This window comes from Strongylocentrotus purpuratus, unplaced genomic scaffold (assembly GCF_000002235.5).
Source record: "Strongylocentrotus purpuratus isolate Spur 01 unplaced genomic scaffold, Spur_5.0 spur5_scaffold_5, whole genome shotgun sequence".
In the NCBI taxonomy this organism is placed as follows: Eukaryota; Metazoa; Echinodermata; class Echinoidea; order Camarodonta; family Strongylocentrotidae; genus Strongylocentrotus; species Strongylocentrotus purpuratus.
Genome location: NW_022145611.1, coordinates 35,743,671 through 35,770,178, shown reverse-complemented (window position 1 = coordinate 35,770,178; position 26,508 = coordinate 35,743,671). Strand labels below are relative to the sequence as shown.

Here is a 26,508-nt window from a genome sequence, read left to right as displayed (position 1 = left end):
AATTTCAAGCCGTACATATTCTAAAATTATTATTTTGAGAATTATACGATTAAAGAATTAATGAAAATTAATGATCCATGGTAATTTTAGATTCGAAAGATTCATGCGGATGAATAACATTTTTGTTAAATGCAAAGCTATTTACAACGAATCGTCGTTGATGGCAGCAGACATTTTGAGGAAACATGGATGCGCCCACGACACCCACATGCTGCATGTGTTCCGACAGACATTGCCATTGATTGAACATTGATTCTATCTCGCTCTGAATATTGTGTTGTTCTGGAAATCTTTTAAAGACACCTTTAGCCTGGTTTCAAACTGTTCAGAAATCAGCAAGTATCAATAGTATGGCAAGAAATAAGGCAGATAATGACTTTGTGATGTCGCATGATTTGGCATGTATTTGGCGAATGGAGAAGGGGATTGCGCAATCACTCGAAAATGATAACATGAACATCGGGGATCAATGTGAGGCATGGATGAGGGAATTCGCCACCAATAGCTTTGAACTTGACAAAGAGGGTAACAATGATGAGATGATTACTTATTTTACATGTAAAAACCTTAAACAAACAAAATCGTTGTAATAATAATAATAATAACAGTTGGTTCTTGTATAGCGCTCGTGTCGGTCAGATTTGACCCTCCTGGCGCTCCCTGGCATTGTACAAGTATAGTGTAACTGTAAGCCAATTGTTGATAGAATTCTAACACAGTTGACTGTTGAGTTGGTGATAATAACGATAAGTCAATCAAGGCACCAAGCAACCAAGTGGATGCTTATATTAATCTCTCTTTGAAAAAAAAATCTGAAATCTCAATCATTTAGTTTTTGAGAAAAACAATATAAATTTGAATTATGAACTGCTGAATCAGACTGTTTAAGAATAAGATTAACCCATTGAATTTTAATTTATTATAATTTTGTTAATTATCAACATATAATTGATAGATCAGATCTAGAGTCTATACATATTCTGTACACCCCAGGCCAGGTTGATCCTGAGAATGTTGACCCAGAAGATGATTGAAAAGAGTAAATAAGTGGCAAATTCTCTTTCGTTTATTTGTTCATTGTTAATTGTTATGTTTTTATTTGTTTCAATGCAGAAGTAAGAAAGTTCCTATTATCAATGTTGAATGGAGATTACGAAGAGGTGATGACATCAGTTATCACTAGTCACATCCTAGCCAGAACTCCTGACCAAGATATTGCAGAGCAGATCTCCAGAAATATCACAGATTTTGTTGCACAACATCAACATCCAAGAGAAAAAGTTTTTAGGTCCGTTGATGTTCTATACAGTGATGATATGGGCAATATATTTGTTATTTTATATCCTTCTTCCTTGCTTGTTCTACTACAATATTGAATTGAATGCAAGCCCCTATATATTAGATTTGCAAAGTATTAACACATTTATTGATTTTGCACGTTGACAAGGAGTAGTTTTAATTATTGACAGAGTAAAATATAGATTTGAATGATTTTTATGACAATAATGACAGATAAACTGAATTACTAATTTACTACCTTATTCATCTTGTAATTTGTTGTTGGCATTGACCTTGAGATTACTCAATTAAGTTGATATTTATACAATACTGTTCTAAACATGTCATTTGCATGTTCACAATCTTTTGCTATTGTTATTATTTAAAAGATGATACTCATTGATTTCTGTTGAGATATTATTTTAAAATTTAAATTTCTTGTGTTTATTTTCCACATACCAGGCAGTTCTTAGTAGCATGTGTGGGCATTTCAAGTTTGCAGTTATTTGTTCAAAATAATTGGACTGGACCACTGACAAGTAAACCTGTGATGGATCGTGTATCAGAAAGTCTTCTTTTTCTTCAAAAGGTAGGAAGAGTTTGCTTATTGATATGATCATGAATTGATGGTATCTCCCATATATGAAAATTGTATAACTCCCTTGTCATTTTGGTAATTAGTGTATAGACCCATTTGTATCCATGTGTATATAAAAAATGAAAAATAAATATGTTTATTGTGTAACCTAGGGTTATAATTCATTGTCATTCATGATATGAATCATATGATATAAATAACTATAACAAAGAGAATGTAGTGTGCATCTCTATCATCCATGGTTACCTTCTTCATGTATGTTCACCACTGCAGATTGTACTTATTTTTTTAGTTGGTAATGATTTTTATAAGAAGTGTAATTTCTAATTGGTCAATCAACAATCAACACTTATTTATTTATTTGTGTACTCATTGGAATTTGAAAATGAAAATGAGCAGATTACCCTGCTTCTTTAGAACAATGAATCGTACCCTGACAACTATCAACCATGTATTTTCCACCTTTTCATTCATTGTTTCAATAATTCAGAAAGAATATTGTGATTCACAAGATAATATGCTAATTTGATGATGGAAAGTTATTCCCTATCCTTTCCCTTTCTTTTCTTTTCTTTTTTCTCCACAGGATAAACATGTACAGAGTTTAGCCAAATCCACACTCTGTCCTGAGGACTGTTCAATATATCCTTTAGTTTGTTTGCCAGAACTACTTCTCATTGCTCGATGCATTCTAGTAGAATCCAGTAATCATGTTGCCCTTTGTAAGGTAAGCACAACATTCATTCTTATATATCCCATTTACTTTGCTATAAAAGCTGATGCTATACTTATGATTTAAACACTTATGTTCAAATTAATCTAATGATAATTAGTCCACAAGGCCAGTGTTACTTGTTTGTTGCATATGAGCATATTATTTTAATATGGTAGCAAAAATGTGTGTGATATTTACTATTTAGTGACATCTTATAGTAGTGACTCCAATTTTGTTGCATTCTATATTCTGGATATGAAAAGTAGTATTGATAATTTGTCTTTGTTTGGTTTTCTTTTCAGACAGCAGATTGGTGGAGGTTACGATGCCTTTGGGTTCAGCAGCAAGTCCTAGATGAGAGATCACCACAACTCTACGATCTCATCTTGCCCCTTATCAATTCAAGTAAGAACCATTCTTTACAGAACCCTGTAACTATGCAGTAATTCTGTATTATCTCATAATGATTTGGCTTATCAATTTGAGTAGGCACACTCCGCACAGTAAGTTGGATATAGTACTATAAAAGAAATATTTATAATTATTTCTCTGTAAATCTTACATGTATAATATTATCCTGTCTCTTAATTTTAGTAGAAGAATATAGAACTCATAATGCCAAGTGAATTAGTATAATGAACACATTTTATTTATCAGGTTTGCTTACATACAAACAGTCGCTTACCAGTTTTGCTTACTGACAACTTTACACGCACACACATGCTTTCTTAGCAGCCAGGCAAAACAATCGTATCAAACAATCAATCAAACAATTATGATTGAAAATACTTTGTAAAATGGTACAGGTTTCCTAGTTTTGTAAACTTGGCCAATATACTGGTACCTGTATTATAAATTGTACATTGTAAAATTATGTATTTATCATGAAAAACTTAATCAATGAACTGGGAAATTTTAGAATTTTAGAGATTTTAAAATTACGAAACTGCTTCAAAGAAAGAAGTTCCTTTATAAAAATCTGAATTTTGTATGCTATAATTTCTATATTCCAATGATTTTGTTTATATTTTGTTTATTGATACAGTCAGAGAAGATGAGATACTAATGTCTCCTGAGCCAGACTGCTCTCTTCCACTCATGTTTCATCTGGAATGTAGTCACATCTTTTCCTACTACTATGAGTACAAGAAGGGCACTGAATGCATAGCTAAAGCAAAGAAACTGGCTGGAATAGAAGTGGGGCACACAGGTGAACAATAATTAGGTGGTGAAATGAAGGGGAAAAAATGAATAAGATGAAAGATAAAATGAAAGAATAATCAGTATATGATTTTTGATGCAAGTCTTGTTGAAAGTTCAACCAAAACTTTGTAAAGGGGGACATTAGAAGAGAAAAAACAAAACCTCCTGGTCATTATGTTAAATTCATGACTAAATTTGTGTTCTAGTATTTAATAGATGCACTTAAGAAACAAAGATAACAACAAAACAAGAAAATTCAAATTTGAAGCTCTAACTGAAATAAATATTCCTCAAAGCTTGATTTAACAAAAATTGTTTCATAGATTTATGCACAATCAAATAATATGTATATTATTTGAAGTGCTCAGGCATGCCTTCTAGTTTGGCTTTTTAAGTAAGATTTAAGAGTGGGAAATATGAAATTATTAAGCAATTTTAAACAGTATCTGCAATGAAGGGTAATTTCTTTAAGATACTCTATCATAACCTGTAAAGGACAAGTAGGAAGTAAAATTGAAAATGGATTTAAGAAGGAAGATGCTGGATTGGCAATGCTCCACATGTTAAATGATTGAGTTATGATGAGAGATCTGGTTTTCTTATGATTGCTTGTAGGTGCTCTTGGGAAGAGGACTAAATTCCAGATCGATGACAAAGCTCAGCTTGTTCTCACGGTAACAAGAAATGATGAAGGAGATAGAGGATCAGAGCCTACATCTTTATCTTCTTCCACTGAAGGCTTGCCAAAGGTATCTACTTAATTACAATATGTCAATCTTAGGCCATTGTGGTGAACTGTATAAATGAAAACGAAAAGATTTGTGTAAAATTAAAGAGAAACAAAATAGAGACAACCAATAGAAATAACACATATAGGGATACGATTGTACAATTTGCAGATTACTCTTTTGTATGTATATCTATGCACCTCTATGAATCTTAATGTATAATCTAACACATCACATTGTCAATGGATATATGTTTTGGATATTTTGGTGAGAATGATGAGAATTTGTTTTTGTTGTTGGTAAATTTGATCCACAGAATGATTACCGGTAGCCACTTAGTTTTATACTAATCGTTTTTCTTTAATTGAAGGATTTGCAGCTGGATGATGACACTGTCTTGCATGCCATTAATTTCACAGAAGATATGGAAGGAAAAATACCTCTTTTGACAAGACTAGAACAAGCCATAGTCCTTGGAGAGTGGTAAGAATATTAGATCAGATGAATACCTTTTCAAAAGTTATGCTCTAATAAATGAATTGGCACTATACCAATGGTTGTGAAATGCTTTCAATGACTCTTTTTCAATCTAGATAATCATTTGGATAGATTTTAATGATTATGTTATCTGTGTATTCATCATATGACCCTAGGAATTCCATATGTATTATCATTTTTGTTTACTTCCTTGTTAAAAGTATATTTATATTTGCTTGTATGTTCTTATGCCCTTAGTATGGAACATAAGCGTTCCAAACCAAAAGATCTACTTGTGACTGAAGAGCTGAAGACATATGTTGTGGTAAGCAGTTATGTGATCTTGTGTTTGTGGGTTTATCAATGTTATTGTCGCAGTGTTGAGCTCACAAGAGTACATATATTAAAAAGTGAATATGATCATGAGCATGGTTCAATAGCTCAGCTTTAAAGGTGAAATTCAAAGAAGATCACAAATATGTCAACTAATGTATCACTAGAAACTGGTAAGCTAACAGATGGCCATCGGACAAGTTTTAGGTCAACTACATATCGGGTGTTTTATAAAAATACAAGTAAAATCACCCCCATAGCAGCTGGGATATACGAGAGATTCGCCGGAAAAATAACGATGTTTTAATGACGTCACTATATGGACCAACACTGCCCAAGCAGACGACATCTCATAGAGAATGAACATAATTGCAAAGCTATTATTTCTCAAATTATAATGAGTTTAGTGTATATAAATTTAATGGCATGTCAAACCATTCAAAAGGGGATATGACCCGATTCTGATAACTAAAATCTTTGCTTGTAAATACACAGGATAGGGGTTAATTAACAATCAAAGAAACCAGACTTTCAAATTGAAAAAACCCGGAATAATATTAAGGAGGGCATTTGTTCCCTCTTGACACGCCGAACATACCCCGGTGTGTGCAGCTGAATATCCAATGGCGTCTTATTTTGTTTACAAGCGACAGATTCCTTTATTTTTGTATCGCTGCATTTGTCATCAAAATAAAACCATGCACGGGGTTTAAAGTGAGGCAATAGATTATACATTTAGCCTGACGATAGTGAAGTAAGAGAAAGAACTCAAGAGAAGATGAAAACAAAGGCACTGAAAATGTGTGAGATGTCATGGGAAATCGTCTGCTTGTGCAAGTTGTGTCCATACTGTGATCTCACACATCTCAGCAGCGTTCGGAGAGCTCTTCAGGTGCTATGCCGGGGCTGTATTTAAGCGTTTTGTAATTTATAATAATCATTACTTCGAATGTTTCCAAGCATTGAATTTTGATAACCTTGTCGAATCAAAGTTTCAACTTTGCAATAATGAAAATAAAGTTAGTTTTTAAAATCAATGAATATCTACTTTAAAGGTAATACAAAGTTTTGGGAAATTTTGAAAATTGGGTGGATAGTGAATCTTTACAATTTTGATATATTTGGATGCCCCTGTGGATATATGATAAGCATTAACAAAATTAGCCTCTAAAACACTTCTGTTTTCGAGAAAAATTGAATATAAAAATTTACCGGTGCTCCCGGTAAATTTTGATAAATTTCAAATAGCGCCTATGGCCGTACAATGGTAGCTGCGACCATGAAAATCTCAAAATATATAGTTGTGATATATAATTTCCAAATGGAAATAGCTAATCGGTCGATTTTAGTCAAGAAACATTGTTTCCTGGCTAAATTAATATCTTGACCTTGAGAGGGAGCTATACAACATAAAGAGTTTGTTATTTATATTTTCAGAACTTTAGACTCGATTTCAACCGCGACAACGATCAATGAATATTGTAGGAACGCATATGCTTCCAATATGTTCATTTGAACCAAATTCATGACCCCATACCAAAACTTTGTAATACCTTTAAGAAAACATTTCTGATTTTTAAGAGGAAAGCAAGATGAAATAAACAGTGTGACCATCCATAGCTCTAATGTGATGAAAGCTACCTTTTAAATATGATGGCTAACATTGCAAGCACATTAAAACCAGCCTTACTTGTACGAGAGTTGTATTTATTTCATTCAGACGAAGAGTCGAAAATGACCAAGTACAGATGGGTTGGGTTGTAACATTTTGGGATATTCATGTAGTAAGTAATTGTTTAGCAATGATGTGTAGCCTATAGAATTATCGAAAATTATTTTTAGTGTTATGATCAGAAATTAATCGGAATTGTCATCTTCAGCAAAGATAATATTGAAATTCTGCAAGCTTCTGCAAAATATAAGTGAACTACTATCAATCAAGAGCTAGATGCAAATCCCAGCTTCTAGAATTGGATTAGTATTGATTTTATTTGTTATCTGCTTTGAAAGGGTCTATTGAGACAACCCCAGAGCTGGATGATCCATACCCTGGCTCTCAGACTCCGATGTTTACTGGAGAAGGATAAGAGAAGGACTGTGGAAAGAGCCATGATGCAAATGCAGGTATTGTGCCATAGTTTTATGTGCCTCTGGAGATGAAATTGATGGATTTTAATGAAGACGATTTCACTGTATGTTATCAAGATAATATTTTTTTTAGGCACTACAATCTTTACATATCAGCTGTACTTAAAGCTGCAAAATTTCTTGGTATTTGAATGCATCATGTTATAATTTCACAAGGTACAGCGATACTTAATTATTTCAAAAAGGAAAAAGGTTGCGCATGTACGCTGTATACTTACCTTTTTGAATATGTAATTTAAGGAACTTAAATAGAATATTTGAAATATGCCAGGGAAATTAAAATGTTTCTGTTTTCATGACTTTTGAGCAGTACCGGTATGTACATGTATAAAGTGTTTATTGAGATGTATTTCAGAAAGTTCAACAACTTTTGATTATCTATTTATCTTTGTATAAATTATGAGCTCGCCATGTATGGTATGAAAATATTGTATAGTGATCGAAGTGGTCTGAATATTTAGAAAAAAATCTATGCAATGCTTTTACAGTATTTTGTGTGTAACAAGTTTATACTGGTCATTGTTTTATTCCTCACTTATTCAGGTTCTAGTGGATCAAATTCCTAGCACCGAATGTCCTGGCAGAGATAGGCTGAAACTCTTCTATGCTGTCAGCCTTCCTCCTAAATGGACATTAGAGGTAATTACTGAATGAATTATTTATTGAATTAAAAATAAACTTTCTTTCGTCTAAGCAACTCTGTGTTCTAATTCCAACCCACACAAAGTCTTGGCTCATCATCAGACACTCTATTGCTCTATACACCTAAAATAAAGCATGCTTGGGGTGATCAGGCTCTCTCAGCCATGGGTCCGAAACTCTGGAATGAACTCCCCCTACAAATATGTCAACTGTCGTCAACAGAAACATTCAAATCACAACTGAAATCTAATTGTTTTTTTCGTTGTATTTATTGCCATATGCTAATTTACTACGTCTAGGAAAATTTTTGAATTTTGTTATTTGTTTTTTTTTTTCTTATGTTTGTTACATGTATTTTTCTCTAAGCGCCATGAGCACCAAAAGGTGGATGTGTGCGCTATACAAGTAGCCACTATTATTATTATTATTATTATTATAATATATTCACTCATTCATTTATTCATCCATCTATCCATCCATCCATCTTTCGTTCATCAATCCATCTAATAGTACATCCAACCATCCTTTCATCCATTAATCCATCTATTCATCCATGCTTCCATCAGTCTATCCATCTATCCATCCATCCATCTGTCCATTCATCATTCCATCTATCCAGCCATGCAGCCATACATCATTCTTCTGTCCATCCATCCATCCATCCATTCATCTTTTCATCCATCCATCCGTTCACCCATATATCATCCATACATTGATTCCCCCCTTCAGCTAAACTGACAATGTACTTGTTTGATGTATTTGATAGGGAGAGCTTGCAGGACTCCTAACCAGTCTGGGATGTACGAGCGCTGCCTTAGAGATCTATGTCAGACTAGAGCTCTGGGAAGATGTGATTCGATGCTACAAGAGTATTGGAAAACCAGAGAAGGTAAGATTGCCGCTTCCACCCCTCCCCCCCCCCCTTTGATGGTTTGTTTCTACAAAGAATTTTGTTTTAAAATTGCCATGTTTTCTTTAAATTTCCTTTGAATTTGTCAAATTAGGAAATGTTTTCTTTTAGCAAAACGTAGAAGCATATTTAATTTATTATCATATATCTTATATATTGCTTCCTTCACACACGTTAGCTTAGAACGAAATCGTTTATAAAGAATATTTTTCTTCTTAATAGGTTTTTATAGAGCTCGTTTTGTCCAAGGCTTTTTTATATTCATGTTAATTACAGATCGTTCTTTTAGAGGCATGTGTTTATCACAACAGAACTGAAATTCATATAAAAATAAATTGTACGCTTTCCCTCCATACATCCATCGGCGGGCACTATAACGTGCAAACTTGACAATCGGCGGTTTGGGGCGAATTCGATGACTGCGATCGATGTCCTGCTTGTCCATGGTGATACCCATCTTTCCTGCTAGTAAGATGACGAGTTTGTCGGTGTTTTCATTGCGGCTCTCAGGAAGACCGTAGATCCAAAGGCACTGATGACGCTAGTATTGCTCCTGATCTTCGAGGGACGATTGAAGTTCTTTGACCTTCTTACTTAGTACGTCAGAGGTCGTTGCCAGGGCATCCATCCTTTGCTCAGTTTTCCTGAGTTCCAGCTGGAATGCCAGCTTTTTCTAGAGTCTATTGTAGAGGGCATCAACAATGGTGTTTATGACGGGCTGAGAATTCAAAGCACTCCTTATTTCATCGGCAATCATTGTTCGGATTTCGGCGGGAGAATTTGAATCAGTGGAATGTTTAACCGTTAGTTGACCAGCAGGGGCGTTTGATGTTAATTACCTTTCAATCAGGAGCTGCTCCCCAGGATCTTCGGCAGAGGACTCAGCTGGGGGTTCGATGACTTCTTCGAGGGCCTCACTGTGGTTTCTCGACTTCCCATTTTTCCTAGATTTACTGGAAGACATGGATCAAAAAATTTCCTACACTCAGCAGTCTGTTCCAAGTTAATGTATGGTATTAAATACTTGATATCAGGATTAATTATAATCTGGTTTAACTTACATAGCACTTCCAAAATCAAGATTGATTCCACACGTTTGTCGTCAGCAAAGGAATGTAAACAAAAGTCTCCACTGCTACTTCTTGCCTTCATGGACTATCATTTGAGACAGCAAACATGTCAAATACTCAGCAAACACACTACTAACTCCTTCAAATACCTCCAACTCGGAACCAACACCCGTATCACCTTTATCGCAAACACCCGTCCGAATTTTGTAAGCTCCACATGATTTAGTTTCATGTTATAAAAATGTTAAATCCCAACAGCTCTCAGAAATAGTACGGTATCTATACTCATTTCTGTGTCATTACAATTAATAATTGATGGAATAAATTTTATTTTCCAGAGTTTACTATTGTATTGATTATTGCCATTCTTGGAATGTTGATTTCTTAATATGACTTTTGTTGTAAATTTGTAGACATTTGGATATTTAGATTATGTGATATTGGCATCTATATCATCAATGAGGTAGTCAAGTGTGACTATTGTATTTTATCATTTAGTAGATGAGATAGATGTGGTTTCCAGAGTCATTGTCAATCTTATTTCATACATTTGCAGATTCATTTATGTAGACATAAAACCTTTGACCTTTGACCTCATTGATACAGGCCATCCATATCATCGAGGAGGAGCTGGCTAAGGAAGAGACTGCCCTCATGTGGTGTCTATTTGGGGATGTGACGCTTGAGAAGAAGTATTACGAGAAGGCATGGGAGGTGTCAGGTCAAAAATCATCTAGAGCGATGAAATCACTGGGTCTGATCTACCTTCATGATGAAGAATTCCTCAAGGCCATTGAATGTTTAGAGCTGTCGTTGGATAGAAACTACCTCCAGGTTAGCAGAGACATTATTGATACTCAATGCTACTCCATATAAATTTATCTTTATGACAGTTGAAATTTCTCTTTTTCTGTTTTAATGCCATTTTGATAAATTCAAGGCAGATTATAGTTTGGCATTATTGTATCTTTTCTGCTGAATAAGAATGCAGTAGACTAATCAGAACAATTACACATGTATGTAGTATTATATTTCACATACTAAGATAAGATTGGTCAAAAATAAATCATGTGATGAAAGATAGTTCGCCCATTATTGATGGGAGAAGCAAAAAGTTCATTACACTGTGTAGATAGTACTACTATCTACACAGTGCAATGCACTTTCACTGAAGATAGAGGTACTATCTACACAGGGCAACGCACTTTCACTGAAGATTATCCATAAGCGCACTAAAACAGGTGTAATGAAGCGCATTACCAATGAGCGCAATTAAAGATAACACATGCACGCACCGTACCCTCAAGGGGTTGGGTTAAAGTTTTAACTTTTTTGGTGTGAATTTGGGCCTAGGTGTCTTTTATGTAGATGCATACATGTCCTTTTCTTTTTGTAGTTAAATTGTATTAGATGTGGAATATAGAGCAAATAATCACCTTTTGGTTTCAGGCGATGGCAAACTATCACTTCCTCGTCGATCAGAATGTATACGCTATCTTTCCTCAGCTTCGCTTCGGAAAGATATAGCTACATCCAGATCGCCTCGGAAGTGATAGTTTGTCCCTTCACCTTTACCAACGGTAATTATTTGCTTACTACTCTTGGTGTTGTATGACTGTTGAAAGCTAGAGAGGATTTTTCTTGCAAAATATATATGGTATTATTTTTAAAATTCATCATTATTTTTGACAACAGCAGGGCTGTTATTAAGCGGGCCATTTTAAGACAATTTACATTTTTCAATCACATGTACGATTAATTCAACTTGCCTGAATAATACTTGCTACAGCCTCTTATATTCTTGATGTAATATGCATCAAAATCAGTTTGATATATCACCATGTATGAAATGATATTCCAGGTTAGTCAATTACTCTATGTTTATAACATGTTTTACACATCTTTTCTCCTTATTTCTACAGTATGGAGCTTGGTTCAGTCTTGGCTTTTGTTCGTTCCAGAGCAAGAAGTATGAGACAGCCGTCAAAGCCTACCGTAGATGTGTACAGCTTGAAAATGATGTAAGTATAATACTTGTAGTTCAATTGGATGGGGAAGTAGACTAACTATAGATGTGTGCCTACATAATGGAAAGGCTTATCATTCCCTTGTGCCCTACACTCTGTAGGTCCCCAACCAAACAGACCCTAGTTATGGAACAACAGCTCTGTAGATTTTAGAATTATTATGATGCAATGAATATTTTCTGATAATAATTTGGTTTAATATCCATTGAAGACAGCATGGTAATTGATTACATGCCATTTAATTGAGCTACAGCACGTAAGTCTCTAGGTCTTTGAATTTGACTTGTGAAGAGTAATAGAGCATCCTGTTTTAAAAGAAGCTTTATTTTCCTGGAATTTCATCAAAGATATAATTTGATCGTCAGGAGATTACTTATTTGTATGAATAATCTGTTTGAATTCTCCCATTTTCTTTTTTCACTTGTTTTTTAAACTTCTTGTGAATATATCTTTTAATTAATTTTGTTCTCCTGCTTTTGTATTGTTATCTGTTTTTCTAGGATTCACAGTCCTGGAATAATCTTGCAACAGCCTTCATCAAGCTAAAAGACAAGTAGGTTGTCATCTTGTTGCTTAATATTTTTGAGAATTGTGATGTGTATTCATTAAAAATTTACTTGAGCCTTTTTTCTTCTTCAATTGCTTTGAATTTAGACATGTATCATCAAGGTATTGAGATACTAAATTTGACATTTTCTCTTGCTTTCAGTAGTACATTTACAAGGGAAACAATATGATAGTTTCATAGGCAGGTGGTCTTTGTAATGATAAACTACATTGATGGGAAAATGACATTTAAATGAAACAGAACATGTGGTCTTTATAGACGGGTGGACATTAATTTATAGGTGGTTCCTAAAGTAGGTTTGACTATATATTTTTGTTGTATTGTCTGTCTCTGTGTTGATCACTCTCTGTTTCTCTCTCTCTCTCTTTCTCTCTCTCTCTCTGTCTTACTTTCCACAAACACACACACATTTATTGTACTTACTTTGTATATTTTGGACAACAGACCCAAAGCCTTCAGAACCTTACGAGAAGCTATAAAATGCAACTATGAAAACTGGAAGATTTGGGACAACTTTCTCGGGGTAAGTACTGGGATCATTCAGTCTTTTTAATTTGCTTCCCTCTGATTAGAAGTAACCCATCTAGTTGCCGCATTTAAAGGTTATAGAATGAAAACAATCCCACTTGAAAACTAGGTTTCAACCTACATCTCTATTCGTCCATTGCTTATTACTCCACTTTTTGGAGAGAGAGAAAAAAACTGGCTGGCTAAAGTGAAGGATTCATGTTTCTTGGGTATGCCATACTGTAAATCGGCTTTCAGAATAGATACCTTCTCCCATCCCTTTCTCACTCATGGTTTTTTTCTTTAACTTTGTCTCACCTCACACTTCTTTTCCAATATTCCCTGCTTTTGATCAGGTGTGCATTGATATAGGTGAGTTTGGGGAGAGCATCAGGGCATACGGGCGGCTCCTGGACTTGAAGAAGAAGCATGTTGATGAAGCTGTTCTAGAGGTCATGGTGAGAGCCGTGCTGGAAGACCTCATGGATTGCCATGAAAAGCCAGGTAAAGTATACAAATAATACACAGCAGTGAGGGCATTGGTAAGGATTACCCACACAAGGTACCTTTGAAACAGTCTAACACGCCCGAGGCGATAGCCGTGGGTGTTTGGCCTGTTTCGAAGGTACCGAGCGTGGGTAATTTTACTAATGCCCGAACAAAATGATGTATATTATTTGTTTTATAAAATGATGTTTTATTTGTTTATAAAATGATGTTTTATAACATGATTTTACTAATACCGGTCATTAGTAAAATAATGTGTTAGGCAAAATAAATGCCTGGTCACGTGTACGCTCTCAACCAATCATTTGATTAGGATCTGCTTCATCATCTTATAACAATTTATACTTCAGGTATACATAATCTGCTTAGAGCCAATAGAGCATTAACTCATATTTCTATAGAGAGTGAATGCCCTTCTGGCTCTCAGCGTGTGATGAATAATTGCATTTATTGAGCACATAGCTTGGAAGGAGCAAAGGATGAGATAGAGCAGAGGTAATAAAGAAATGAGGGAAATGAGGGAAAAGGAACAAGAAGGAAAGGTAAAAGTGACAAGAGACGGTCATTAGGAAATTTGAGGAGAGGAGATATAGAAGTGTACCAATCGAAGTTATTAAAGTTGTATTGTTCACATTAATATTTTTGTTTCCTGGAAAATATGAGCGTTTGAATTGTGCAAAAATCTCATCAACGCCTAAATTATAACTTTCATCAAAGTGAAAGAAATGGTTACTATCAGATGGTGCGTCAACTGAGAGATGAGACGAGACATTAACTTCTTTTCTGTGTTTGTTCACTATCTGCTGTACATGTATGTTTATGAAATATGTAAAGACAAAAATGGCTGCAAATGACTAGTGATAACTCACCTTTTTGAGAATATTTCAATGGACTGTTTTGTTTTACTTTGAATGGAATTTGCATCATAGCCTAAAATTATATTATATGTACAATTAAATGTCATGACTTGATGACTGTACTGATTGTCTATTCTTTTGTCGTGCAGTTAGCTTACTAAAACCCAAAATCTTGGAGCTGTTTGGAAGGATCACATCAGAGGTGACGGCTAATGCTACAGTGTGGAGTCTGTATGCAAAACTACTGGGTAGCTGCCAGTCAGACAACCTCGTACAGAATGACAAAGTTAGTCACAAACTGATGATCTTAAAGCTCTATAAACTTATATAATAATAATGCATTATTATTTTGGACATGACAGATATGTTTATATTCTTCTAGGGCTTATACATTGATTTGGTTAAAAATCATATATTTTTTCATGATTGAAGATGATGTCATCAAAATTTAGGAGCATTTTTTGCTGTGTTTATTTAATTCAATTCTGCTGGGATTGTAAATTACGGTGAGCAAATTGCAAAAAATGAATTAGTTTATATCCTAATTTGACCCTTCAATCTTTATTTCAAATTGATGTGTATTTGCTTTTAGCCTAATTTCAATCCTCTTTGGCCTATAAGCTTTTAACAGCTCACATAAATAGAGAAAAATGTTGAAATGTCCCAGGTAGAAATATAGAATACAGTTCTTCTAAAGAAATGTGTATGTTTATACTTAAAATGATGTAATACTGTAATATAGTGCCTTTAAGACTATAGTATTAAGATGGTTAATCTGCAGTGTTAGACATAAATTGGAGGTGTTTTATTACCAATGTGGATAGCATTGTGAAGTAAGTACTTGAAAGATGTATGTTCTTCTGATGTATTGGTTCTTCTTATCAAGCAATACAACTTGTTCATGTAGGATTTGCGATAAATGATTTAGTAGTGAACCAATTCTTAATTTGTTACTTTCAGGCTTTGCAGTGCTTACAGAGAGCTCATCGACTAGTCACACAGGATGAACATTGGCAGACAGAGGTCAGCCAGGTCAAAGAGGTCATAGATCAAACACTCACACTTGCAGAAGGTGAGAACGTAGGCCGAAAAAGATATTGTGTTCCATTCAGGGCTCAAATTAATTTTTTGTCCACGGGGGCTCTTCCCCCCAAAAAGAGCCCCCGTGAGCCTTCTCACGGGGGCTCTTTTAGTACTGACGGGAGCTCTTTTTTATACAAATATCCATTGAATTGGTACCTATGATACTCCTCAATTATTTACTATTTCATCATTATCATTTTAATCAGCATTTTCCCTCTTACAAATTTCCAAGTTACATATAGCTGTTACTGACTTTCATCCCGGGATGACATTCTCTCGATTTTTTCCCGTCCTGCACATTATTTCCTCCTCATTATTCGGAGCAACCTTTACATTCTTTCTTTACTGAGCCGCGTAGCGGCGAGGCGATTTTGTGTGTGTGCTATTTTGGACAGGCGCGGATCCACGGGCCGATTCTACCGCCCCTAGCCTACCAAACCGGTAAAAAAAAATAGGATAGTAACGTAAATTTTACCTTAAAAAAATAAAATAAAAAACGCCCCCCCCCCTGAACTGCCAGTTACACACAAATGCGGCATCAAAATATTTGTGCTTCTCTGACCGTAATTAAATGCCTAAAACCCCTGAACCCCCCCCCCACCAATTTACGCTCGCTACCCTCTACCTGATCGTAAGTACTTTAGCCCCCACTTTGATAAACGTTCCGCGGGGCTTGTGTATATAAGATATACGCATGGATGATCTATTCATTCATCCCCCCCCCCCCTGAACAATAGGTATTACGTAAGGATCGACACCCATGGATATACGCATACAACACTGATCTTTATGATGTCTTTAACGTGACATATCTTCTTCCCCCTTGCAAACGAGAAAGAAAACAAGTTCATTAAAAGGGATTAAGCGACAAATAATGATTGTGATTCAAATTGATAATATGGATATTTATATAGCGCCGGTATCCGCCAGGCTCTGACGCTCATGGCGCTGTACATACATGTATTACTATCACAAAAATATAACTTCTTAACTAAAAGAAAGTAAACTAAAACACAAATTATAACGCTACATTGACATGATTAGATAGCACTGTTTAGAAAGAGATGGGTTTTTAGAGCAACTTTGAAGGCATGAAGGGTAGTTAAATTACGAATACTAACTGGCAGCTTATTCCAAAGGGACGGACCAGAATGAGAAAATGCTCTATCCCCCCAGGAACTGCGCGTCTTAGGGACAACTAATAAGGAGGATTGAGATGAACGAAGATGTCTTGTAGGCTTATACTTAACAATCAACTTGATATTGTAGGAAGGAGCAGAGTCATACAAGGAATGGAAAACTAGCAACAACAACTTAAAAATAATTCGGTCACATACCGGGAGCCAGTGAAGAGTTTTGAGAATGGGGGTGATGTGGGTTCTACGAGAAGAAAGTGTGACAATACGTGCAGCAGTATTTTGCAGTTTCTGGAGTCGAGAAAGTTGTGTGTTAGGGAGCAGATAGAGAATAGAATTACAGAAATCTAAGCGTGATGAAATAAGAGCATGTACAAGTTTCTCTGTGGTTGAACGACTTAAGTATTTCCTAATAAAACCTAGATTTCTCAGTTGATATCTGACTGACTTACAAATACTAGAAACATGAGTTGACAATGACATAGACGAGTTTAACATGACACCAAGGTTACGACATTGCGAGGAAGGATGAATTACAGAATCTGATATGGATATATTGAACGACTGTATCTTAGCAAGATTTGATTTGGAACCCAATAAAATTAATTCAGTTTTACTATCATTCAGTTTGAGTGAGTTCGAGTTCATCCAAGTTTGCACATCTTTGACGCAAGCATCGAGTAGTTTGACAGTCCGACTTGCGTCATTTTGATTGGGAAGGAACGATGCGTAGATCTGGATGTCATCTGCATAGCAGTGATACTTGACATCATGCTGCTGTAAAACTTGCTTGAGCCTAGTGATGTACAAGGAAAACAGCAACGGCCCCCCGACTGACCCCTGCGGGACGCCACAACTGAGCTTGACAGGATCAGATCTTTCATGATTTACACATACCAATTGCTGCCGTTCATCCAAATAGGACATGAACCATTCAAGTGCGTGGTCACGAATTCCAATGGATGACAATACATTAACAAGAATACGATGGTCCACAGTATCAAATGCTGCCGACAGGTCTAATAACACGACTGCTGTGATCCTACCAACATCCATTTCTGTCAGGATGGTGTTGGACAGGTTGACGAGCAGGGTCTCAACACTGTGATTTGCACGGTAAGCTGACTGGTGATTGTCGAGTAGATCATTCTCCTGTAGGTAATCATACAATCTAGAGAAGGCTACCCGCTCCAGAAGTTTCGACAAGTAAGGTAGATTCGAGACTGGACGATAGTTCTGGAGACATTCTGGATCTAATGAAGGCTTCTTCAGTAGTGGATGAATATGAGCGATCTTCAAGGCTTTCGGAACTTTCCCACTCTGCAGACTCAGGTTGACCACATTGGCAATGTAAGGAGATATGATAGCGGCACATTCTTTCAGAAGCTTAGTTGGAATCGGATCAAGCTCACATGATTTCACAGGGTTGTTGCGGATAAGTGACTCAATTTCCTCTGAAGTAGTATCTGCAAGTGTTGCAAGTCCAATACAAGACAGTGGTGGAAGTGGAGCAACATCGGTACAGAGGTGCCTTCGAATACTGTCAATCTTGGAAACAAAGAACTGGCTGAAGAGCGAAGCTAGGGATTTGCTGCATGCGTTCGCAGGAAGTGGAGATGTCTGTTTGCGATTCAAGAGTGCATTAGCAAATTTGAACATCTTCTTGGAGTCGTTACCACAGTCACTTATTGATTGCTGGTAGTAAGCATGTTTTGATTTGCGGAGAAGAGAGTGTACATGTTGTTTCTGTTTGCAATACAGTTGACGATCGATCTCCAACTTCGAAAAACGCCACTTCTTTTCCAGGCGCCTACGTTCTTGTTTCTCACTTTTAATTTCGTGATTAAACCAAGGAGTATGAGCCCGTGTCTTGACAGTTCGGGATGTAGCTGGAGCGTGGACATCTAATAAGTCACTGAGAACCATGTTATACAAGTCGACTCTAGCTGTTACATCGTCAGTGGGTGAAGATGTCGAGGAAAGCTCGCTGTTCATCATATCTGTTGCAAATGATGTTCTGTCAATTGCTTTGATGTTACGCATGACTCGAGGATGTGCAACTGATGGAGGTTTGTGCAGATGTATATTGCACAAAATTGCAGAATGGTCCGAAATACCTGGAGTTATCCGAAGGTCTGAGAACACCTTGTCATCAGATTGACGAGATATAAAACCGTCCAGGATGTGACCCTTGTCGTGGGTAGGTATGGAAACATGCTGCACCAAATCATAACCTGCTAATAACTCATTGAATTGCTTGGTGTTTGATGCCAACAGATTGTCAAAATGAATGTTAAAATCCCCAGTGATGATAAGCGACATTGGTTTTAGCAATCGCTCGTCTAGCATGCTTGAAAACTCGTCAAGAAAACTTGTATACTTTACGGAGTTACCTGGAGGACGGTATATGATAACAACGTCCACATTGGTATTCTTGGAAGTCAAGGTAGCTGACAACATTTCAAAGCATTGAAAATCTGATGGAGGGTTGACGATCACGTTCAATTCACTGCGGTAAAGGAGGCCGACTCCACCTCCACGTTTACATGCCCTCGGGAGATGTATAAAGCTGTACCCAGGAGGCTTGATGGCAGCGATGACTGCATCGTCATCCGGAGTAAGCCATGTTTCACAGATTCCCACAACATCACAGTTTTTTTCCAATATAAAATCCTGGAATTCTGTAGATTTGTTTCGGAGTGATCTGGCATTCAACATACAGAACGACAGATGGTCATCCTTTAAATAAGTCTGATCAGTCAATGTAATCAAGTTGATGTTGCAACTTTTGGGCACAGACGTCTTCACAAACTCAGGATGTGTATATATATGTGCATCGGAAGATGAAGGAAACCCAGTAATGACCCGGATTGGCAAGCCATACTTGCTTTTACTGCGGTGTCCTCCTTTGAATAAGCGTCTTGTTCGTCGTCGATAAGTTGAAGGGTGAACGAGGCCCCATCGTGATGCGAATATTTGTTTGAATAAGCACTGCTATTCACCCGAATCTTCTTTGTAAAAACAACTTTTACAAATCTCAGCCATGCTTACTGAGTTGAGACGTTCCATTCAATGTAAAATACTCATTGAAGAATACACTTCTCCTAATCTGAAAGTGATCTTACAACACAATGGCAGACTTGCATGGCTGAGATTTGTAAAATTCGTTTTTACAAAGAAGATTCTGGTGAAGAGCATTGCTTATTCAAAAAAAAAACCTTGCATCAATTTGAATCACAATGATTATTTGTCGCATGATCCTTTTATTAAATAACCTTGTTTTCTTTTTTGTTTGCAGGGGGAGAAGAAGCTATGTCACGTTAAGAAATCATAAAGATCAGTTGTATTATGCGTATATACATGATACCAGAGCAAAATGTTGATTATCAGAATGTCATTTTGGAATGCCTCTATACAAATACCACATTGTCTTTAGCCCGTATCAGTATTAGTATGAACCAATATAAAACTAATATTCTTTATTCAGTTCAGTATAATGCTTTTCCTCAAAAATAGTTTCGCTATTTTTTTAGGGTTGAGACGCTAAGAAATGGTTTCAAAAGTACATTACACAAACCCTGAACCATTGCAAAATGATGGTGGTTCTCTCTCTCTCTCTCTCTCTCTTTACTTTAATCATGCATTATCAACTACATAAAGCAGCAACCAAAAACTTAGGGTTATCTGAGATAGGTGAAAGTAAGAGTTAAAAAGAAAGTCATGCTAAAACGGCGCTTCACCTCCCCCCCCCCCCCTGAAAAAAAAATAGATTAGTGGTCCTCCTCTCCAGCATCCCCCCCCGCTTTAATATTCATCGGCCGGCTGAGTCAGCGCAAAAATGTTCCCCAAAACTGGACCCCCAAAACAAATATATGTGCATTTATCCAGCCCCCCCCCCCCCCCCTCATTCGCCGATCGCCGGCTGGCTGATTCGCCGCTAAGATTTGCCCCCCCCCCCTCTTGCCGCCGCACAGTGGGCCAGGGAGGAACCAAAGTGCGCCAAAACTCAATTTTGGTGATTTTTTTTTTCAACTTTTTTCTTGCCCAGTTGAAAGGTAACACATTGAGGAATACCTCAGTAAAATATTTAATTCCGGTATGCATAATAAGGGTATAAATTTACTCCTTCAAACAGCATTATCCTACATATTCACAGTTTTAGTGCAAAAGTGACTTATTTTATAAATCTTTCAATTTAACATGTAGTTTTTAAGTTATTGATATTAAATTGCTCTCACATATTCCTGATAGTTCATTTCGTTGCATGAATGGGTTAAAATTGATAGAAACACAATCTTCATGATGTACTATAGGGTAATTCACTGAAAAATGGACTAATTATCCATGTTTTTTATAAATGCAAAAAAAATGTTTAGATCTCCTCAGAGTTCCGTTTCAATTTTAATACCACCATTTTCTCTGATGTCTAAGCTTGAAGTTGATACCAAATTTGGCTGCCCGATCTTGCCCGTTCTTATGTTAGAGCCGATTTCCCTTGCCACATTGCCCCGAAAATGTTTTTTTTTTTTTTTTTAGGTCCGCGGCTGAATCATGAAGGATTCGCGGTCATAAATCACGGAGCGGGGGGGGGGGGGGGGGGGGGGGGGGGGCGTGTGACACACGCTCTGACAAAGAGATTCGATCATACACAGTATGTCTTCCGTAGGAGGACATAGTTACGCGTTCTGACACCGCATTCCAAAATAAAACATTTTCGGTGCAATGTTGCAAGGAAAACGGCTCTAACATAATAATGTGCAAAATCAGGCAGCCAAATCTGGTGTCAACTTAAAGCTTAGACATCAGAGAAAATGTTGGTAATAAAATTTAAGCGGAAATCCCTGGAAATCCAAACATTTACTCTGGATTTATAAAAGATAAATCCCCCCCAAATGAGTTTTGGCGCGCTTTGGTCCCTCCCTGGCCCACTGTGCGCCGGCTGGATCCTGATTTTGACCCCCGTAAGTGATGTTTTCCTGGCATCTACTTACATGCGAAGCATCGTCCACGAGCCGCATAGCGGCGAGGCGATTTTTGTTGTTGTTGCTATTTTGAACCCCCGTATTGTTTTCCTGGCATCTACTAACATCTTACTGTGTGGGTCGATCTGGACACATAATGACGTTTTTCTATGCACATCACATTTTCACTTGGCAGCCCAAGGGGGCCGGGGGGGGGGGGGGGGGGGGGGGGGGAGGAGGGGGTTAAACCCCCTAACCCCCCCCCTAGATCTGCCCATGTTACCATATCATTCCACGACATCTTGGTCTTCCTCTTCCTCTCAATAGGGACTTTTAGATTTGCGTGGACGTGGACGTGTTACGTCCTTTTAAGGCACTGGCAGTCACATGTGACGTCCTTTTAAGCACTGGCAGTGCCTTAAAAGGAGGTCACACGTTGCAGTCCACGTTCTCATCGTGCAAATCTAAAAGTCCCTTATATTGATTTACTGGTCGAGGTTCATTATTTGCTGGTCATTTAAAATCACCAGATTTCAGCGGGTTAACGCTTTCACAACGAAAACCTTCATGACCATGTTTCTGCCCTTAATTGCGCGATCGCCTATAACCACTGCTGACGGCGGCGCTGCACTGCGAGCTGAATCGGTAGTAATAGGCCTACTCATAGAACGAGAAATCTTGCACGCTATAAGTTCTATTTCATTGGTTTAAGGTTTGAAAATTGAAACTCAATATTGTGTTAAAGTTATAACAGAAAATATAATCTTTATTTTATAATTCCACGGGGGCGATTTTTAATTTTCCAATCGCCCCCGTGAGCAACCTGACGGGGGCGATTATGTAGCTCACGGGGGCGAATCGCCCACCGCCCCCGTGTATTTTGAGCGCTGGTTCCATTAGTTAAACATGTGATTTATGCCAACTCTCTTTTAGACAATACACAATATGTACATTTACAAGATTTTGACTCATTTTTTGTTAACATTCTGACATTGGAAATCGTGTATTTGAGGAAAACAATTTAATCATTGTACATCACATGACTATATACTTTAAAATTACATTCATATTACTATGCAAGATTACCTGGTTTGGATTGGAATTCATCTAAATATATTTTGACATAATGTTTTCACTTTATAACCGATATTGAGGGTTTTCCCTATGGGTAATGTCTGAATAAATGTCCAAATAAATTATGCTATTCCATTTATTGTTATTTTGTTCAGCTTATGAGTATTGCAGTAAAGAGAAGACCAATGATGCTCAGACTGTCCAGTTACTTTCATCAGCTAAGCTTATGATTAAATCAGTCATCTCAAAGATCAAGGTTTGTATGACATTTCAAAGCTTAAAATGTATTATTGTTCATTATAAGATGATGACGTAGATCCTAATCAAATGATTGGTTGAAAGTGTACACATGACCAGTCATTTATTTTGCCTAACCGGTCATTATCCAATTGTAATGACCGGTCATTATCAAAATCATGTTATAAAACATCATTTTATAAAACAAATAATACACATCATTTTGTTCGGGCATTAGTAAAAATTACCCACATTTTGTACCTTCAAAACAGTCCAAACACCCTCGGCTATCGCCTTGGGCGTGTTAGACTGTTCCAAAGGTACCTCGAGTGGGTAATTCTTACTAATGCCCTCACTGCTGTGTATTATTTGTATACTACCCCCTAGATGGTTACCACCTCCCTGCTTTTGAAAAATAACCCTCTAACATTTTCTCTGCAAGATAATATCTAGCTATGAACACCATTAATTAACTTAAAATACAGTTTTCTTGTGTGTAGTTTACTTGTGGCTATTGTTTTAGGGGTTTTGTTACCTAGTAGTTTTCTTAGGTATTGTTTTCCAGATTCATGGATATCTAGCATGTAGTTTTCCAATTTTCAACTAGATGAAATCCAATTATTTCAGCTCAGTATCTTTCTATTATTACTTTTGAACAAGTATTAAATGGAATGGCCTTTCAGTGGGTGATAATGATCTTTTATATCTGTTCTTTTTGTTTTTAGAAAGAGCATTACGATGCGATAGTTCCACCACCAACTTGGGCTGAAGTGAGTCAACCTGTCGAGGGACTAGAGACCAAACTTCAAGAACTACTGGACAGCATATCTCAGTTAAAATCAGGCTGAAAAATATGAACTCACCTATACTCCATTTTGAGCTCAATTGAGTTGCAAGACCTTGTACAGCATATCTCAGTTAAAATCATGCTGGAAAATGTGAACTTACCTATACTCCATATTGAGTTCATTTGAGTTGCAAGAACTTGTGATTTCAAAGGGAAAACAAACTGATATATGTCGAATGATGTAGCAAAGGAAAGCATCAGGTTATACAATAAATAATAGACTTTAAATCCTGGATTGGATTTTCCAATATTTTTATTTTAATTTGTATATAGAACCTGTCAACTTGTTTTCTATATTTAAGAAATGTACGAGGTATATACCCAGGTAACTCCTTCAATGAGATTTATGACGTATCATCCAAATGGAGAATTATAAAAAAGTTTTCTTCTTGACAATCCTTTGGAGATTTATATATGTGGCCTCAATAAAAGATAAATACATGTTTAACAAACTGAGTCAGATTTGGTATTGACCATTCCTATAAATGCATTCATGTTAAATTTAGCTTGGATGCTGTTTAGAGAAATGCAGAAGATCAAATTTTGTTTTTAAGTATGACTTTCCATAACTTCATGATTATGCTACTCATGCCAGTAGTACATGTATATATTATTTATAGAATATAAATATACCCTTAAAGATATAGACTGGTAGTGGTAAAGCAGAAATATATGCCCAAATGTTCAATGTTGAAGTGCATTCACGATATCTATCCAGGCCGGATCGATGTGATAAATTTACCAAATATATCAATTAGTAGGCGGTGTCCCAGCAAAATTTGTATCATGTATTAGTCAAAACATATTATTTTACATCATTGGTAATAAGAGCTTCCATTTCAGTTTTGAGAGGAGGGTGTTTCCAAAACTGGTCTTTACCTTTAACCAGGGCGTTTTTGTCACATTACTTGTATGTATTATTAATGAATCTATATAATAGGGGATATTTATGTCCTATGATAAAATTCTGAAGCCATTTTCTTTGAAGTTGAACAATACGTTTTAACATCATGTGTAATAATCCGTCTCCAATGAGGAAAATGAAAGGGCAACTGTAGAAACCTCTGGGAGACATATATACATGATTTGGCACTTTGCTACTCTTAGTGTTCTCCATTAAAAGAAATCTCCATCCAAGAACAAAGTATAGTATGGACTTGTCACTGTCAGCATGCCAGCTCAAATAGGAATAATATTCCCCAGCTTTTTTCTTCTTCTGAGTCATGGCTTTATCATTCAGCAGGGTTATTGGGACAATTACCGTCAGTCATTGAGTTGTCTCACCTTTTAAAGGAGAGAAATTACTGCCCCGAATCATGTAGAGTCATATTTTGATGACTAAAGAACAAATGGGGAAAAAATGACACAATCATGCACAATGTTGTGCGTTGTTGTAATGAAAAGATAAGTTAATCAATTTAAAAAAGCATTATCTAATAAGAATATGAAGGAAGGATTGTGAACAGAAGATTATTAAATCAACTGAACTGAATTTTGTTTTGTATTCCATCATATAACATGAATTTTCTTTTGTTGAGATATAGGATGGATGTGTGTATTGGTGATGATGATTCTGATGGTGGTGATGATGATGATCACGACGTTGATGTTGATGACAGTGATAAACTGGAAGTGATGATAAAAGTACCAGTGAAAGATAATGATTAGGAAATTGATGAACGTGATGATTTGGTGAGGAATGTAAAGTGCGATGATGAGAAACTGATTGTGGTGATGACAACAATGATGGTGTTACTGAGGAGTACAAAAGGATGATCATAATTTGGGTTAAGGATAATTGTGATCAAGGGTGAAGGAGTAGTACAAATAAAGGTGATGATTGTGTAATTTCATTGTGGGAAAGTGGTGATATCGATATATTGATATTGGTGATGATAACGACGTTGATGCCGTTAATAATATTAATGATAAGAGGGTGATAGAGATGAACAACTTGGCCGGTATCTTCCTTTACTCTCCCACATAATTTCAATACAATACCAAGAAGAAAAAATCAAGCAATTCTTAAATTACAATCTTATTTTATTCCCAGTACAAAATTGGCAGTACAAAGAAAAATGGATGTACATCACATGTACATGTAAAATACAAAAAGAAAAATAAATTCAATATGCATATTGATAACTGCCCAGCTGTTCCTTGGATTGAGTTTAAATATGTTGACAAATAACTAAGGAATGTCCCATATTATCACCCGTTTTAATTCCAACTTTTCTCAATTCTATGGGCATGAATAATCAATATATGACATCTATCAAGAGAAATACCCGGGACGATTGATAAACGATGAATAACAACTGCAATTGTGCTAGAAATCAGAACATTTTGAAAATCAGAAAGTGTCTAATTACAACTGATTTTGAGGCGTCATTTAACGAAAAGGAAGCAAATCATACTTAAAGTTTCATTACTCAGCTGTAAAATGTGTTTATTTGAATTATGAACTCAAGTTGCTGAATAGTATACATCATAAAAAATTGATAATTTTGGCAAGTGATGCAAAAAAAGGGAAATATTTCAGAATTTTTTACACCCACAAATAGAAATGGAACCATTCTAGTCTCTAGGCCAAGCAAAATAG

At 36.3% G+C, this 26,508-nt stretch overlaps 1 protein-coding gene across 1 annotated transcript; it reads left to right on the top strand.

Moving 5' to 3' along the window:
- Window positions 1-182: 182 nt before the first annotated feature.
- On the top strand, window positions 183-24,658 carry LOC756096 (tetratricopeptide repeat protein 27). The gene is made up of 21 exons (XM_030998976.1): window positions 183-525; window positions 1,114-1,288; window positions 1,741-1,867; window positions 2,463-2,603; window positions 2,894-2,996; window positions 3,637-3,801; window positions 4,410-4,543; window positions 4,893-5,005; window positions 5,258-5,324; window positions 7,343-7,456; window positions 8,024-8,119; window positions 8,889-9,011; window positions 10,709-10,936; window positions 12,025-12,123; window positions 12,630-12,682; window positions 13,142-13,220; window positions 13,561-13,708; window positions 14,718-14,854; window positions 15,529-15,640; window positions 22,978-23,078; window positions 23,785-24,658. The coding sequence occupies exons 1-21, from the start codon at window positions 351-353 to the stop codon at window positions 23,905-23,907; spliced, it is 2,613 nt and encodes an 870-aa protein (XP_030854836.1). The 5' UTR covers window positions 183-350; the 3' UTR covers window positions 23,908-24,658.
- The last annotated feature ends 1,850 nt before the right edge of the window (window positions 24,659-26,508 follow it).